Source organism: Sciurus vulgaris (genome assembly GCF_902686455.1).
Source record: "Sciurus vulgaris genome assembly, chromosome: 1".
Lineage (NCBI taxonomy): Eukaryota > Metazoa > Chordata > Mammalia > Rodentia > Sciuridae > Sciurus > Sciurus vulgaris.
Genome location: NC_136461.1, coordinates 4,300,129 through 4,317,129, shown reverse-complemented (window position 1 = coordinate 4,317,129; position 17,001 = coordinate 4,300,129). Strand labels below are relative to the sequence as shown.

Below are 17,001 nucleotides of genomic sequence, written 5' to 3'. Positions count from 1 at the left end.
CTCAATGCCAGTCTTAACCAGCGGGTTGCATGCTCATTCCTCTGCCTTGGAGATGGGTGGCATCCCAAAGGTGACTGCTTTATCTGTCCCAGCTGAGGACCTTGCCAGGCAGAGTACTAGCTGACCTGAAGTGGGCACGGCAAGTGGGGGAGGAGCAGACCTCCAGGAGTTCTGGATTGTGCCTTAGTGCAGGATCTCCTAGCCCAGCAGTCCACAAGATTTTTGGTGTCAGGACCACTTTACATTCTTAAATTTTTGAGGCTCCCACAGAGCTTTTGTTTGTGACTTTTGATAATCATTTGAAATTAAAACTGGGTAATTGATGAAGTATTGTCATGTAATGAGGCACAAATACCCTTCTTGTATTTTAGTATAGGCACAAGAAAAACTCAAAGACTTCAAGTACTGTATTGGACAGCAGTGAGACTACAGGTGCCCAGATGTCAGTGCAGTTATAACCAAAGATGGTAGGAGCACAGTCATGACACTGAGAACCAGTGGACCCCCAAATTAGAAATTTCTAGAAGACATAAGGCACATTCCATCAGCCATCAGAACAGTGATTTTAGCACACATCATGTAGCCTCAAGAAAATTCCATTGCACACTCCTGAGAGAATGAGAGTGGAAAAGTTTGGATTTGTGATGAAAATGGTTTTGCCCTTGTGGGCTCCCGGGTGCCATGTTATAGCTGTGTTTAAAGATGTCCCCAGTGTTTGACCTTTTTTCCCCCTCGAACTGTGGAGCCCATAACAAGACCAAGTGCCTCTTTTTTTTGGGGGGGGGGGGCTGGGGATCGAACCCAGGGCCCTGTGCTTACAAGTCAAGCACTCTACCGACTGAGCCATCTCCCCAGCCCCACCAAGTGCCTCTTGAACTGAAGGAAGGTTTATTCTTGGCCAAGAACAGAAGTGGGAGATAAACTCACCAAGCAGCTTCTCCACCATTGGGGGTTGGAAAGTCATGGACACGGGGCTCAGGAAAGAGGGAGGGATGAGCTCACAGAAGGAGGAACCCCCTGGCTCTTCAGGGCACGGGCAGAAGTTTTCCTCTTCACACTTTTCTGGGTCCTTCCTGTCCTCCTGGTGGATGTGGCATGCAGCGTGTCATGTGGCATGCAGAGGGAACTCTAATGACTTAGAGGCTGCCTGATGGTCACTGGCAGCCCTCTTGTATCCAACTGGCCCACCTGAAAGGACCTTCTGGCCTCTGGGCATCTTGTCCTCAAAGGTGAGCAAGATGGGACAGGGTAGCAGTACAGTGAGGTCACCGAGGCAGTACAAGACCAGGGTGGGTCACGAAGGTGGAAAATGAGCAGAGTGGTGGCAGGGCTTAAACGTGTCCTGCCTGATTGCAGAGATGCTGGGTTTGAATAAATGGACTCATGACAGCTACAGCTGCAGCTGCTTGGTCTGGGGAAGTTGGAGGTGGGAGACTTCCCTGAGCTGATGTCACCACAGAGCTCAGAGAAAAGAACTGATGGGCTCGAGTGTTTAAAATGAGAAGCCTGGGGAGGCACGGTGGTGTGGCCTGGAGTCTCAGCGGTTGGGAGCCTGAGGTGGGAGGATCCCTCGAGCCCAGGAGTTCCTGCCACCCGGCAGCAACCTGCTTTCAAAAAGTCAATAAAAATGAGAAACTTTTTGTGGTTTGTGTTTGTTAAAGGAAAAAACTAAAATCTAAGAAAGACAAACAGTGAAAAGACTGAAATCAAAGAAAAGATGACCATGCTAATGGAAAATAGAGGAAACAGGTTTATTTCATAAAAGAAGAAATCCAAAATGCAAATACGTCAACATGGGGAAATGTTCGTCTTCACCGGCAAATAAAACATGCAAATTAAAACAAGAGTTTTTTAAATTCTGTGTGTGTGTGAGCGATGGCGTGCCTGTGCTGAGGACAGAGCTGCCCGCCACCCAGGGGACGTGGGTTTGTCCTCTGGGGAAACTGAACCAGCGTCCCTAGAGCCTCGGCACCAGGCAGGCGGAGGACAGAGTGGGAGCGCAGGAGCGCGTGCCCTGCGTGGGGCACTTGCAGTTCTTTCTCTGTTCTCCAGGCAGCAACCCGTTACAGAGAAGAGACCACCAAATGAGATTGCAGTGCCCCCAGCACACAGGCGCCCACCAGGTAGCAAGGCTGTTCGCCTGTGCAGAGCCCAGGAAGTCGGCAACCCCCCCAGCTCCCTGTGGGTCAGTGGTCAGACCTGCCAGAAGGGCTCCTACGGTTTTCCATCACCACCGATTTTCAGATTCTTCTGAAACTGGCCTCATAAAATGAATTTGGAAGTGCTTGCTCCAGTTTTTTGGAAAAGTTTTAGAAGAATTGATATTACTTGTTTTTTAAATGTTCAGCAAAATTACCATTGAAGCCATGCGGTCAAGGGATTTTCTTTGCTAGGAGGTTTTTGAGTACTAATTCAGTCTTTGTACTATTGCGGTCTTTTCTTTCTTTGTGATTTAGTCTTGGGATGTACTTTTTTTCTTTTTTTAGTTCATAGTATTAGTTCATTTTCCATTACTGTAGCAAAGTATCTGAGGCTAGATACTTTATTTTAAAAAGGGGTTTATTTAACTCGTTTATGGGGCTCAAGCGCACAGATACTAGCTTCCCCTTGGCTCTGGTGAAGGCTAATGGCAGGTGGGCAGCCTGCCCAGAGGAAGACACCATCAAAGCTCCAGCATGCCCCTGTGACCAAAAGACCTCCCGCCAGGCCCCACCTCTTCGCATCACCATGCTGGGGGGCCGAGCTGCCAGTGCGCACGCATGCGCCTTTGCAGCACACTGAAGCCACATCTCAGCTGTAGCATCTTTGAATGCCAAATTGTTGAAGTCAAATTATTGGTTTGACATCTTGCTGCTGCCGCTGCTGCGGTTTCATGATGCTGGGGATTGAACCCAGGGCCTTGTGGGTGCTGAGCACATGCTCTGCCACTGTGCTCCATCCCCAGCCCTTGTGCCTTTGATGTGCTTCTAGCTATAAATTACCCCTCAACGCCACTCTCACTTCATCACAAGTTTTGGTTTGGAATGTTGTGTTTTTGTTTTCATTTGTCATAAGTTTTTTCTCATTTCCTTGATTTCTTCTTTGATCTATTGGTTATTTAAGAGTAGATGGTTTAATTTCCTGACTCTGGGTTTTGCAGTCTTTCTTTTGTAATCGATTTCTAACTTCATGCTGTGTGGTAGTGGCTGTACTTTGTGTAATGTCAGTCTTTAAATCTATTGAGACTTAATTTGTGGCCTACTACATAGTCTGTCCAGTGAAAATATAACTAAATGACAAGATGATAAAACTTTTCAGACTTGAAAAATGATACATTTTTAAATTTTACTGTAGAAACTTAGAAGTAAGTATGCAGTTTTAGGCATTGTTCTTAATGATAGCTCATTACATTTTGAAATGGTATCACTATTTTTATGGTAGTAAAAGGTTATCATTTATGAACTATCGAACCAGTGACCTTAGCTCTTCAGTTGTGACAAAAGGCCCAGTCTAACCTTTTATTGAATGTGATATTTATTAAAAATGAAGCCTCTCATTTCCATTACTTAATCAATAGTACATTAAGCCATTTATTAATATGATTAAAGGATGTCTTGCAGACTAGATGGTCTTTTCCCTTGTCATCTAGTTTAATTTTAATAACTAGGAGATTGCATTCAAACTCAATCAGTCAAATTTATCTCATCCTGTACTTGTAATAGGAAAGGATGGTTAAAATTTGCAGGAAGAGGGTCTTAACCTAACACACATAAGGCCGTGGGTTCACCCCCTGCGCTTCCCAGAAAACTGCAGCATGGAGTTATCTGAACAACTGCTTAGGAAAGAGCAAGACCATTTTTACATCATGACATGAGTAAACCTACCAGAAGACCTATTTTATGTGCTCATTTTTTACTATTACTTATATTTATTTAAGAAGTTTAGTATTGTTGGCTTGTTGGTAAGAGTGCAAGAAATGCATTATATAGCTGATGTTGGCAGGGAAAGAGACTACGATGGGAAGGAAAAGGAGAAATGCAGAGCTGGATACACTGAGGCCTAGCCCTTCCAGAGAGCCCTGCCTGCCTGCCTGCCTGCCTGCCTGCTGCAAGCACTCCACCACCCAGCCCAGGAGCCTTGAGTTTCTTTCTTTCTTTTTCTTTTTCTTTTTTTGGTGCCAGTACTGAGGATTAACCCAGGGCCATGCAGATGCTAGGCAAGCACTCTGCCAAGCAGTTACCTGCTGGGCTCTGAACCTTGTATTTCTAATGAAACGATATACACACACACAGGAGCGCCCGTCTCCTAAGCACATGGCTTGGTGAGTTTTCACAGCCAGGACTTCTTCGTGAACGAAGGCTGCTGTTACTACAAGGGGTAGGGGTAGGGGGGTCCTCCCTGGTGTGATTCTTGTCGTCACACCAGAAGATTTAGAACAAGCCTCTCAGTAGCAGGCATGAGTTTATTAGAAGGGATGGGAACGGGGAAAGGGGACATTCTCAAGGGAGAGAGCTGGTCCTCTCAGAGATGAGAAGGACAACACTCCCCTCCTGCCCTCCAGTTTTATTGGGGGTCCAAGGGAACCTTCAAGAGAGTCCCACCCAGGTTCAGCTCTTGACTTTGGACTGAGAGCAGGGTGACATCAAACTTCCAAGCCCCCACTGCACATGGTAAAGATCCAGGGTGACTCAGGGTTACTTTGGCCCTTGTGGACTGGTTCTAATTGGAACTTGTTCTCACAGAGTTAATGACTAGGGGAATCATCATGGTCTCCCTCAGTTCTGGAACCTGGTCTGTGTGAGGGTCTCAGAAATCCCCTCTTCTCCCCCCAGCGTAAGTGTTCTTATCAGCATCTCAGACCTGTGCCTCCCCTGCAGATGAGAGATTGTTGAGGAGTATAACGTGTCCTGTTGACTTCAGGCAGGAAGGGCTGCCTGCGGGAAGCTGCTGTTTTAAAGAAAGCATGTGAGTGTCAGCTCGGGACCCTGCTTATAGAGTTACTCCCTTAACCCCACCTTCCTACCGTGCACGAAGGCAATACCCTCTCTCTGAATGGTCCCAGCTTCAGTGCTGCCAAAGGGTTTTGGAAATTGAATTGTGATGATAACGATGGCTTAAGTGGTTACATCCCTGCTGCGTGCAAGAGTTTGCCAAGTTCTCGAACTTGTATTAGCTCCTTCATACCTTACAATAACGGTCCAGTCTTTAGATGGGGAGACAGAAAGGTTGTTGCGTTTTTTGTGTTTTGTTTTGTGGTACTGGAGTGCTTTACCACTGAACTACTTCCTCCAATGCGTTTTGTTTTCTCTTGAGCTAGGGTCTTACTAAGTTGCAGAGACTGGCCTCAAATTTGAGATCCTTCTGCCGCAGCTTCCCCAGTAGCCAGACTACAGGTGTGTACCCCCATGCCTGGCTTTGGAAACGGGTTTTAAAGGAGCCACAGCTGTTAGGTGTTTTGCTGTGTGCGAAGCACTTTTTGGTCACCAGTTTGTTTCATCCTCACATCATCCTGGAGAGGCATGTTATCCCCCCTCAGATAAGGAAGATAAAGGTCAGTAAACTCACTTGCCAGTTGCAGATCTTGGAAGTGACAGATCCAGTATCCAAATACAGGCCATTTGACTCAAAAACCTGCATTCTACACCCCTAAACTGAAAGGTTTGGTTGCAGCATGGCGTAAGTCACGCACATAACCACCAGCTGGAGAGGGCAGGGAAGGCAGCCACCTAAGAGCTGTGTAATAGTGTCACGGCTGCCCCAAGGACAAGATGGGAAAAGAGATTAGCGGGGCGGGGTGGGGGGGAACTACCAAATTCTCGCAGACAAAGAGACACTCAGTTTGGGGATCCTCGACCCTTCTTGATGGAGCAGTTAATGAAACCTTCCAGAGCGCCTGATTTAAATCCACAGCAGCACAGACACATCTCAGTCCAGCAGGCAGCAAGGGCATCCAGGGCCTGGCCTAGAGGGCAGCTGTGTGCCTGGGTCTGGCTCCTCTTCTCTGCAAACCAGAATCCCGCAAGTTAGAGCTGGAGGGCCCCTCCAGGACATCCCCAGACACCTGTTGGGACAGAGGACAGAGGAGCCTCACGTGGAGGGAGGGGAGGAGGCACCCCAGCCTGTCTTCTCCGCCTGTGTCTGCATGCCTTCCCTGTCGCACTTACTGCCTGGCCTCTTGGAGATCGGCAGAATTCTTTAGAACCTCTGGACTTGGATGGGTTTCCTGGTGTTTTAGCATAATTATTAATAAAGCACAAAAGAGTTTTAAGTTTAATTCTAAGTCCTAGAATTGAAAGCTATCAAAAAGCTGTGGAAATTATAGAGAAAAACAGTATAGCATTTTCCATTGTGACCTTGGTCCACAGAACTCATTGTGTCCCCATGACCTCTCCTTGAGGACCCACAGGGCAAGGACCTGATCCTAGAGCACCACAGTCCCTGGCAGCCTCACTGGGGACCTGGGCCCGTTCTTCTCCCAGATGCCTCGATTTTTGGTTCCCTGTCCTGCTGTCTCTGATTCGGCAGAGTGGGGGCTGCCTCCCACAGTAAATCACTACTTGCTGGACAGCCCCTGCTAGAGCTGCCTTCTCCAGCCGTGTCAGAGGCCACACCTAAATGCAGGGCCAGCCCTGTGCACTGAACAGGGCTCCTAGGCCAGGGGACTCTGGATGAGAGCCTATTGGTGGCTACCAGGGGGCCCAGGGGAGGAGCATGTTGTGTGGCCCCTGCTTCTGCACCCAGCAGCTCTGTCATCTGCACTGTCAGGCAGGGCACCTGGCAGAGGAGCAGACATGACTGTTGGAAGGATCACTCTGGTTGGGCTTTACTGGCCTGGTTACTACAGGATAGTAGGGCCTTTTTGCCACTTTTAGAATTGAGGGGTGGATTAGAGGTGTGTGTGTTGGTGGTTTTACAGCATTACTTATCTTTGGTTTCAAGAACTAATATTTCTTAAGACTTCGTCAGACTGGTTCATTGGATGTCATTTCTGTCTAATGAATGGTACAAAGCTTTTTTTTTTGGTACTAGAGATTGAACCCAGGGGTGCTTAACCACTGAACCACACCCCTAGCCCTTTTTATATTTTATTTTGAGAGAGGGTCTTGCTAAGTTGCTTGGAGCCTTGTTAAGTTGCTGAGGCTGGCTTTGAACTTGAGATCCTCCTGCCCTAGCCTTGCAAGTCACTGGAATTGCAGGTGTGCGCCACTGTGCCCACAGGTCACCCGGCTTTCTCCTTTGTGAACTTAGATAGGCAGGCATCTGTGGCATTTAGTCTCAGCTCAGAACACCATGTGCCACAGTAGGGACAAGGACTTTCCTTCCCTCTGATAGTAGGCTCCCCAGCAAGACAAGGTAGCAGTTGATGTACATAATTGATCACTTATTAGCTGTGGAAAGAAGAAGGCTTATTGAGGCATTAAAGCATGACTTCATTGTGTCTTGTATGTGGAGAGCCAACAGGTTGGAAGCGGGCTGACAGGCTCCTAGTTCAGGGCTGATGCTGATCATAATAATGTGTGAATGCCATTAGCCCTTCTCTAATTGAATCTCTCTTTCTTCAGGCCTCCTCCGAAGAGCTGAAAGCTGCCTACCGGAGGCTGTGTATGCTTTACCACCCCGACAAGCACAGAGACCCAGAGCTCAAGTCACAGGCGGAGCGACTCTTTAACCTTGTTCACCAGGCTTATGAAGGTCAGTGCAGGACTCAGCGTCCCTGAAGCTCCCAGGTAGTAGTTACTCGATTTTTAAGAGACTTGATTTGTAGGGGATAGAAAACAAGAGTCCTTGGAGGTGTGTAAAAGAGGTGGTAGTTGAGTGCTTCTTACTGACAGTCCTTTGCGAGAGCTGCGTCTTGCTTTGGAAATCGATATGTGCCCAGTGAGTAGAGAATGAGAGCCCAGGCGCAGCAGCAGCAGCGAGTGTGACTCCGTGAATTGTGAATCGTCACGGGCTGCTCTGAAGGGACTCAGGAGGCAAGGACCATCCTTACAGGGAAGCTTTCTTTGTTCTCTTTTTTTATCTGAAAGCAGTTTTATTGCTTCTGCAGTGTTCGGTTAAAGAAAGATTCTGACAAAAGAAAGAAAATGTTGTTAAGAAGGCAAATAGGAAAGAGAGCCAGGTGGTTCAGGCTCTTACCCTAAATCTTAGGTGTGTCAAGAGGAAGGATTGTGGTGTTTGCTTAAGAAATACTTGGTTCCCTGGTGAGTTCAGAGTTTCTCTTTGGGATGATGGAAGCTTCCAGAGGCAATGCGAGAGCCTGACACCACGTGCACACTCCCTGCTGCCGAGGTGCTTGGAGGGGTCAACTGTGTGCTGTGCACATTTCATCACATTCCATAGGAAGAAAAAAGCCAAAATACATCAGATTACTTGATGTTGAGGACATATGTTCAGTAAAGTAATTTTCAGAACTACTTGGTGATTACTCCTTACTCAGACCAAAAAATTAGATAATGTGTTTCTTTACACAGTCATAAAGGCTACTCTTGGCAGACATAATAGCATTTGTTGTATTTTACCTTTTACCAAGAAGTTAGATTTTAATGACCAGTAGAAATCAGGCTGCAGGACCTGGTAAATGACAAATGTGAGCATTTGGTCTCACGTCATTACCAAATTTCATTCTGGTCAAACCACTTATGTGGCTGTGCCCAAAAGTCTTTTTATTCTCTGTTTTCTAGAAGGTAGCATTAGTTTTACTGTTGTCTAAGTTAACAGGAAAACCCACCCCTACTTGTGAAAGTGCTACACCAGCAGACCTGGCCCCTATATTTTGCCTAAAGGGAGATGAAAATAAAATAATAAATAGATATTCCCTTATTAAATCCTTGAGGTGAACTCAAGAAGTCTAACTCCCATGTTTTCCAGTGGTCAGCATTTCTTTCTTCCCCACAAGGTTTGAATATGGATGGGCTCGTTTACATCCTTTTTTAATTAGACCTAAAAATATATGAGAATTCTCAGGGGAGGGGGAGATTTTGCAAAGGTCCTGAACAACTTGGCAGAGTGGTGGGGAGAGGTTACAACTACTTTTGGTCATTGAGGGCTTTGATCCTTGCCAAATCTTTTCCTGAAATTTTTTGCCTGATGTGATCAGCAGTGAAAGGGATTGGTATCTTTTAAAATGATTTCAGATAAAAAAGAGGGGCACTCAAAAAATATAGACTGTCTCAGGAGATAGTAACATTCTTTAGAGTAAATAATGAATCAGATTTTTCTTTAGAAACTGGAATCAACTGTTAGACCAGCATCTCTTATGTATTATGACAGAAATTGGCCAAATTGTTTTAAAAACAGTAGCCCTTTAGCTTGGCTTCCTGCAGGTGCACCTTGTATACCTTGTCCCTGCAGTGAAGAGAAGCCTGGACCCTGGGAGATGGACTTCTCTGATTTGTAGCCACCTTTAAACACAACAGAGGTTTAACAAGGAAGCAAATAAAAAGAGGCACAGGGCATGAAGAGGGTCCCCAGGAATATTGTGACAGGGTGGGGAAGCAATGAAGATGGACTTACCAATGATGTTCTTGCCAGTGTTTTCAGAAAGGACTGAAAGGAGAATTTTGTACGTGGTAAACATGTCTCGTTTTTCTCATTGCAGTGCTTAGTGACCCCCAAACCAGGGCCATCTATGATATATATGGAAAGAGAGGACTGGAAATGGAAGGATGGGAGGTAAGAGAAACTGTGTGACATCCCAGAAGAGTCATTAAGCAGCTACAAAGGAGCACCTACAACCTGTGATAAGGCCTTGGAGAGTATCTGAGGTGTGGCAGGCCCCTTCCTCGCCTTGTATTTAAGAGTCAGAGGTGGAATTTTAGACCTGATTTTGCCACCCTGTATTGTGAACTGGGGCAAGTCTGTAGTCTGGCTTGTCTATAGAGATGCATGGCACCCCAGGTTGTTCAACCCTGGGGCAGGGCTGGGGAGCCCTAGAAGATGTTGCTTCAGGGAAGGGATGCCAGTCTGTCCCCCTCCACCGGCTGTCCGTGCCTCTGTCCTCCTTCATGTGGCTGCTGGGAGAGTTAGGCATGTGAACAAAATGGAAACACAAAAAATGGAGGACTATTGTCTGTAATGACCTTTGCAGTTATAAAGGACTATAATATTATAACATTGTCAACTTTGATGAGTGAAACAAAATGAATAGCGACTGTCTGTGAAATAGGTTGCCTGGGCAGCCGTGGTGCATGAGGAAATCGCTGAGCTGAAATGCAGGCACTTCCAATTTTGTTTCCTCCTGCTGTGCTGCTGTGGGGTGGCGGAGCCCTGGGCAAGTCACTGCTGCTGTGTGCTTCTATGTTGCTGTCAACAAAGGAGCATGTGGGACTCAGGAGGAAAAACGAACACGGAAACTAGTTGTAAAACTAAATTGCAGGGCTGGGGCTGGGGCTCAGTGGTAGAGTGCTTTTCTAGCACTTGCGAGGCACCGGATTTGATCCTCAGCAATGTAAATAAATAAAATAAAGCCATTAAAATTTTTTTTTTAAAGCTCAAATTGCAGCAGGAATGTATAAGGTGTTATGACTTAATTTCATTAAAGAAATTTAGTTACGATGCCCAAGAAATTTGGGCAGGCTTAGTAAGTAACATAAGCTTCACCTTCTCTGAGGGTTTATGCCCGTCTCCCATCATCATGTGGTATTTGACCTCAAGCATGTATGCCTGTCTCTTCAGATTCTAGCGGCCGCCCTCTCAAGCCTGAGGGTGTGGGCAAGGAACGTTCCTCTTCTTCCTGCTTGATGTTGGTGGCATGTTTTTTGTTTTGTTTTGTTTTCCCCAGTACTGCGGATTGAACCCAGGAGCATTCTATCTCTGAGCCACGTCCCCAACCCTTGTTATTTTACTTTGATGCAGGGTTTTACTAAGTTTCTGAGGCTGGCCTCATATATGTGATCCTCCTGCCTTAGCCTCCTGAGAGTCTTTGGTATTGCAAGGATATGCCATCATGCCTGGTCCACCTGTGACTGTGTTTTGATTGCCCCGTACAGTACAGTGTATTTGCTAATGTTTCTAACTTGGGAGGTCTTGGGCACCAGGGCACACCCGTGCAATTCCAGGTACTCAGGATGCTGAGGCAGGAGGATTGTAAGTTCGAGGCCAGCTTGGGCAACCTAGTGAGACACTGTCTCAAAATAAAATAAAAAGGGCTGAGGATATAGCTCAGAGGTAGAGAACTTGTCTAACATGTGTAGGGCCCTGGATTCAGTCCCCAGCACTAAAAATAATAATAACAACAACAACAACACCTTTGGGAGTTTTTGCATGGAAATTCAGACTTCTGTCTTCTTGAAGCACCAAAAGATTAGTCATACTGATCTGAATTGCCCCGAGAGGCAGCAGTCAACTAGAAGTGAGGAGCTGAGCCCCTTTGACTAGGCTGTGCTGTGCACCGCCCCCACCAGGTCCCCCAGCTCCCTGTCAGTCATTTTATCAGGCCCTTCGCTCTTTTGCCTGTCCTACCTGCTCCACAAGGCAGTGGGTTTGTGGCCTCTGGTTTGGTGGAAATAGCAGTGCCTCATGTCATAGCAGTACGTCGTAACTCAGCACAAAGTTCAGTAGCTCAGCAGTTTTTAATCCAGAAAAGGAAATAGAATCCTGCTGTAAATACTAAATTTCTCAACTTTATTTTAAAGTTCCCATAATTGTTTTAGTTGACTGTAAGTCAACAAACAGCGGTCGGGGTCACTGAGAGCTGTAGGCCCCTAGCACCTATTCCCACTTCGGAGTCTAGGGTTTTAGTTTCCAGCAGCACTATTCCAACTCTCCTGGGGCAGTGAAGTTTCCGGCAAAATATTGCATGATTTCCTATCGTCATCTCCCCCATTAGAAATGAGGCAAAACCACACACATGGCCCTGAGGCCGTCACAGGTGGCTATGGATAGTTTGTATTCTTTAGTAAACTACTTCAAGGAAATAAAGTTCTCATGGATCAGTTCATACTGATACTAAGGCTTCGCTGCAAGATGAAAGTGCTCTGAGTGAGAACTATGTGAATATACCACCCCGTGCATAATGTACAGGGGAACGGAACCATTGCTCCTACCTAAGGCCTCCCGGCTCCAGCAGGTTCCTCAAGGACTGGCTCCAGCTGGGTGAACTGTCCCCTACCTGGAGTCTCCCTCTGCAGTGGTAACCGCCACCCCAGTAGGGTGCTGTGCCCTCTTCCTGCTCTTGAAGTGTTCTAGGCTGTCAGGCTGCCAGCCACTGGGGTGCCCACTTGCACTCGTTTGTTATGCAGCCTGTGGGTGGTGAGAGTGGAGGACGCTGCTGGGGCCCCTGTGGAGGGGCTGGTGGTCCGCTCCCAGCAGACGTGTCACTCCCATTTCATGGTGTGTGCTGGGGAGGCTTCAGAGCTTCTCAGCTTCCACGAAATATCCATTCATGGACTTCAAGAGGCTTTCCTTGACTTCAAGAGGCTTTCTCATTCTCTGGCAGTATTCTAAAGGAAAGCTGTGTGACCATTCCCAGCTTGTCAATCACCATGTTAGTGCTTGGCATTGGTTAGCAGTGTTGGTACCTATGCCCACATTGAAAACAAAATATGTCTTTTCCTTAAAATAACAAAAATCTACTTTTTGGGGCTGGGGTTGTGGCTCAGTGGCAGAGCATTTGCCTAGCATGTGTGAATTACTGGGTTCAATTCTCAACACTACATATAAATACATAAAATAAAGATCCATTGACAACTAAAAAAATGTTTTAAAAAATCGAAGTTATTCATTTATTCATGGTGCTGGGGATTGAACCCAGAGTCTTGTGCATGCTAGACACACTCTACCAACTGAACTCCATCCTTAGCCCAGTGAAAATCTAACTTTGAACTGAACTGTGCTTTGATGACATTGACTGTGATAGTGGGGCAGGTGGAATGGGAAGCACATACTCAGCTCACCTGCTCTCACTTTCAGAACTTAGGTTTAGAGTTGGATCCTTTGACCTAGGTCATCTGCAGTTTGCAATCCTTTGCATTATCTCTATTTCACTTTTCCCATCTTGGATTGGATTCAAGAACAAAAAAAGGATGTTAATGGAAAAAATAGTAAAATCTGAAAGATCTGGATTTAGTTAATAGAAATGTACTAATGTTGGTCGCTTAGATTTGATAGACACTCCTGGTTACATAAGATGTTAACATTAGGGGAAGCTGGGTGAAGGGTATACTAGAACTTTCTGAACTATCTGCAGCTTTCCTAAAGTTCTAAATTTCTAAAATTTTTCCAAAATAAGAAATTGACTGGCTAGGATCATAGAATTTTCAAACCAGATGACACTTCGGGAATCAATATTTTTTTGTTTTATTTTTTGTTTTCATACTGGGGATTGAACTCGGGGCACTTAACCACTGAGCCACATCCCCAGCCCTGTTTTGTGTTTTATTTAGAGACAGGATCTCACTGAGGAGCTTAGGGCCTTACTAAGTTGCTGAGACTGGCTTTGAACTCTTGATCCCCCTGCTCTACTGGGATTACAGGCATGCACCACCATGCCCAGCAGAATTGGGTTGTTGGGTTTTTGTTTTTTGTTTTTTTTTTTTTTTTAATTTGGGGTTTTTGTTAGTTATTGATGGACCTTTATTTTTATTTATTTATGTGTGGTGCTGAGAATTGAACCCAGTGCCTCACACGTGCTAGGCAAGTGCTCTACCACTGAACCACAACCCTAGCCCCAGAATTGGGTATTTTAACTGTCCTCACATCATAGCAGGAAACTGAAGCTTACAGAGGAATGACTTCCTCAGGTCCCAAGGTGAGCAGTCATGTCAGACAGGCTCGGTTTCTGTTCTCTTTCCATTTGCCACCTCTCCTCCAAGATGTCCGTATTCCCCTCTCCAGAAGGTGGGACTTCCTGGCTAGCCCAGGGATGGACCTGCAGCAGGTGGCTCAGGTGAACAACACACTTATGTAGATTCTTGGGCTGCATGTGATGCGCTCTGTTCATGAGCAGAGAAATGTGATCTTTACCAGCTGCAGTGCTGTTCAGGGTGCTGTGTTCCTCATGCTTCTAAAGGCTGCCACAGTGGGGGAGAGTAGCTCATGGCCACCTTAGTCCCCATCCACTCTCCAACATCTTGTCCTCTGTTCAGAGAAGGATGTGAATTATCCTGGATGGCAAAGGCCTATGGGAGCCAAGAGTGAGGTGCCTGCCTAGCAGAGTGTCCTCCTCTCTCTGGAGGGACTGGCTGTTTTGATTGGCAGTTAGCTCTGATTGTTCAAAACATGACTACAAGCCAAGTGCAGTGGCAGGTGCCTATAATCCAGGAGGCTGAGCCTGATCTGGCATTTGTGGATTATTTTTTTCTGTAGTTTATCACAGTGCAGCAGGAAGTAATTTGCAGCTATTAATTCCATCTGCAAAGAGTAAAGAGCTAGAATTCCTGAAAACGTATCTTTTCCTGCCGTGACCTCTGTGGTGCCTGGCATGTCCAGTATTTTCATTTCCTGCAGGGTATGAACAGATTTAAATTCCTGGAAACTTGCACGTTGGTGTATTTTTAAAAAAAAAAAAAAGTGTATGGGAATTTTTTTTTTTTTTTTTTTTTTGGGTATACAGGTATTAGTTTTTTTTTTATTGTAAACAAATGGGATACATGTTTTTTCTCTGTACATGGAGTAAAGGCATACCATTTGTGTAATCATGTATGGGAATATTGATGGGGTCTGTTAATGTTACTGGTTAAAATTATGGCTAAGCAAACTTTTGCTTAACCTGTTTTTAAAACCAGAGTCCTGTTGAATGGAACATGCAGTTATGGAACCTTTGGTCTGAGTTGGGGCAGTGTTGACTCCCTGGGCCATGTAGAGGAGCCCCCTCCCCTCCAGACCTTATGGCCCCACACCCAGACCCTCTCATCCTTCCTGATAAGGTGTGTTTGCATTTGTAACTCACTTAACTTCATGAACAATATTTAAAGTATTTTGAATCATTTTTTGTGGTTCTTCAAAGGTAAATGGAACAATTGACTACATTGTTTCCCTAAAGCCCCTTTTTTTTTCTTTTCTTAAATGAAAGGAGAGACTGACAGGTTGAGAAGGTAATGGAAACTGTGAGAGGCTGTGCCTGGCTTTCGTTCCAGCCCAGTGGCGGCTTTGGGCAGCTAGCACACCACTGATAGGTTCCTGGGCCCTTGGTGTTGGCAGGTCCATTCGAAGGACCTGTCCTATCCATTAAGTACTACCAAGGAGGTTTCCTGAGGTCCCAAAGCACTCTCTGTCATGCTCTTTAGGGCTTTTCCATTTTTCTTGGATAATTTTAATAATCTTTTTATTTTAAAGCTTTCTTAAAAAATAATCACCTTTCCCTTTTTTAGCAATTGATTTATAATATTGAGTTATTTGAGGGGAAGAGAATGTTATTTCCCCGACCCATACTGGGTATTGAACCCAGAGCCTTGCCTGATGCTAGGCATGTACCTACCACTGGGCTGCTCCCTCGGCTCTTCTCTTTCTTTTTCTTTTTTAAATATATTTTATTTTGATGAGATTCACCTCAAATGTGCAATCCTTCTGCCTCGGCCTCCCAAGTAACTGGGATTACAGGCATATACCAGGAGGCTGGTTTTTCCTTTTTTGTTTTTCTTCTGTTCACCTTCTGAAAGCAGTAGTGAACAAATATCAAAGTCTTTTTGGATAAGCTAGTGGCTGTGTTTATTTTTCTCCATTGTTAACATCGAGTGGAGCGAAGCTTATAATATGGCCATATTTATGTTAAAAAATATTTATTTACACATAAATAAATGCAAACACATACATATGCAAAGATTTTTAGGAAGAGACATAAATAATTGAATATTAACCTACAATTGATCTAGGGATGTTGGATGTTGGGATGTTGTTGACTTGTAGAGCACTTGCCTGACATTTACAAGGCCCTGGGTTCGATCCTTGACACTACCAAAAAAAATTACGTGTGTGTGTGCAGGTCAACCTCTGTGAAGAGGGAGTGTGTGCTGGGTGTGGCGGTGCACACCTGTAATTCCAGAAGCTCAGGAGACTGAGGCAGGAAGATTGCGTGTTGTAAGCCAAACTTAGCAATTTAGCAAGACCCTATCTCAGAATAAAAAATTAAAAGGGCTGGGAATCCAGCTCAGTGGTGGAGTGCCCCTACGCGCAATACCCAGTACTAAGGCAGGTAAAGAGAGAGAGAGAAGAGAGTGTGGATAAATGAGAACATACTTTTTTTCATATCCTTTGTACTGTTGATTTTTTGCTATGAGCATATATATATATAGTTAATATTTTTAGTTATAGATAGACACAATAACTTTTATTTATGTATGTATGTATGTATTTATTTATTTATACGTGGTGCTGAGAATCAAACCTAGTGCCTCACACATGCTAGGCAAGGGCTCTACCACTTTCCTACAACTCCAGCCCATGAGCATATATTTTAAAAAATATATTTTTTTAAACTTGGAGCTCCTCGGGTACTTTTTCTTCTCCCATCACCCACCATTTTAGATACTCTGTCAGCACCACCTCAAGACTTCCTATATTTCTCCCACCAACACAGAACATGAGTTTGAATGTGCTCCCTCGTCCACTAACCACTGACTGTGACAGAAGAAGAGCAACCTCTTTTCTGTCCTTCTCCCAGCAACACATTTCTAGCAGTGCCTAGGACTGTGCAGTTATAAGTGAGACCCTTAGCTGTCACATGGTGCAGATTCCTTTCCCAGAAGGGGCACCCGAGGACCTGTGGCTGTCCTTTGTTTCCCCCACCTCCCCTTCTCTGAAATCTAACCTAGACCGTCTTCCTTTCGTGGTGCAAGAAGGCTAGGATGGAAGGCCTTATTTTCTCATAGACTTGAGGTCTGCTATCTGTCCCAGTTATCGTTGGGCTAAGACTAGAACGTCATGGAGTGTTCCACGCAAAGGTTCTCGACATGTTGTAGGAGAAAGGCTCCCACGAGTCTGGAACACGTGGCCCTCACAGCTTGAGATCCTCTGGTCCAAGAAGCCCACGAGGAGTCTAGTGAGTCCCCAGTGCACTAGCCAGCATCATGTCTGAGTTGATGGCCT

At 45.5% G+C, this 17,001-nt stretch overlaps 1 protein-coding gene across 1 annotated transcript in view; it reads left to right on the top strand.

Annotated features, from left to right (window-relative positions):
• The window catches only part of DNAJC11 (DnaJ heat shock protein family (Hsp40) member C11), a 57,231-nt gene that overhangs the window by 8,296 nt on the left and 31,934 nt on the right, over positions 1-17,001 (top strand). The window contains exons 2-3 of the mRNA XM_079129242.1: positions 7,542-7,671; positions 9,578-9,651. Of these exons, the coding sequence (XP_078985368.1) occupies positions 7,542-7,671; positions 9,578-9,651 (204 nt within the window). The remainder of the gene's footprint in view (positions 1-7,541; positions 7,672-9,577; positions 9,652-17,001) is intronic.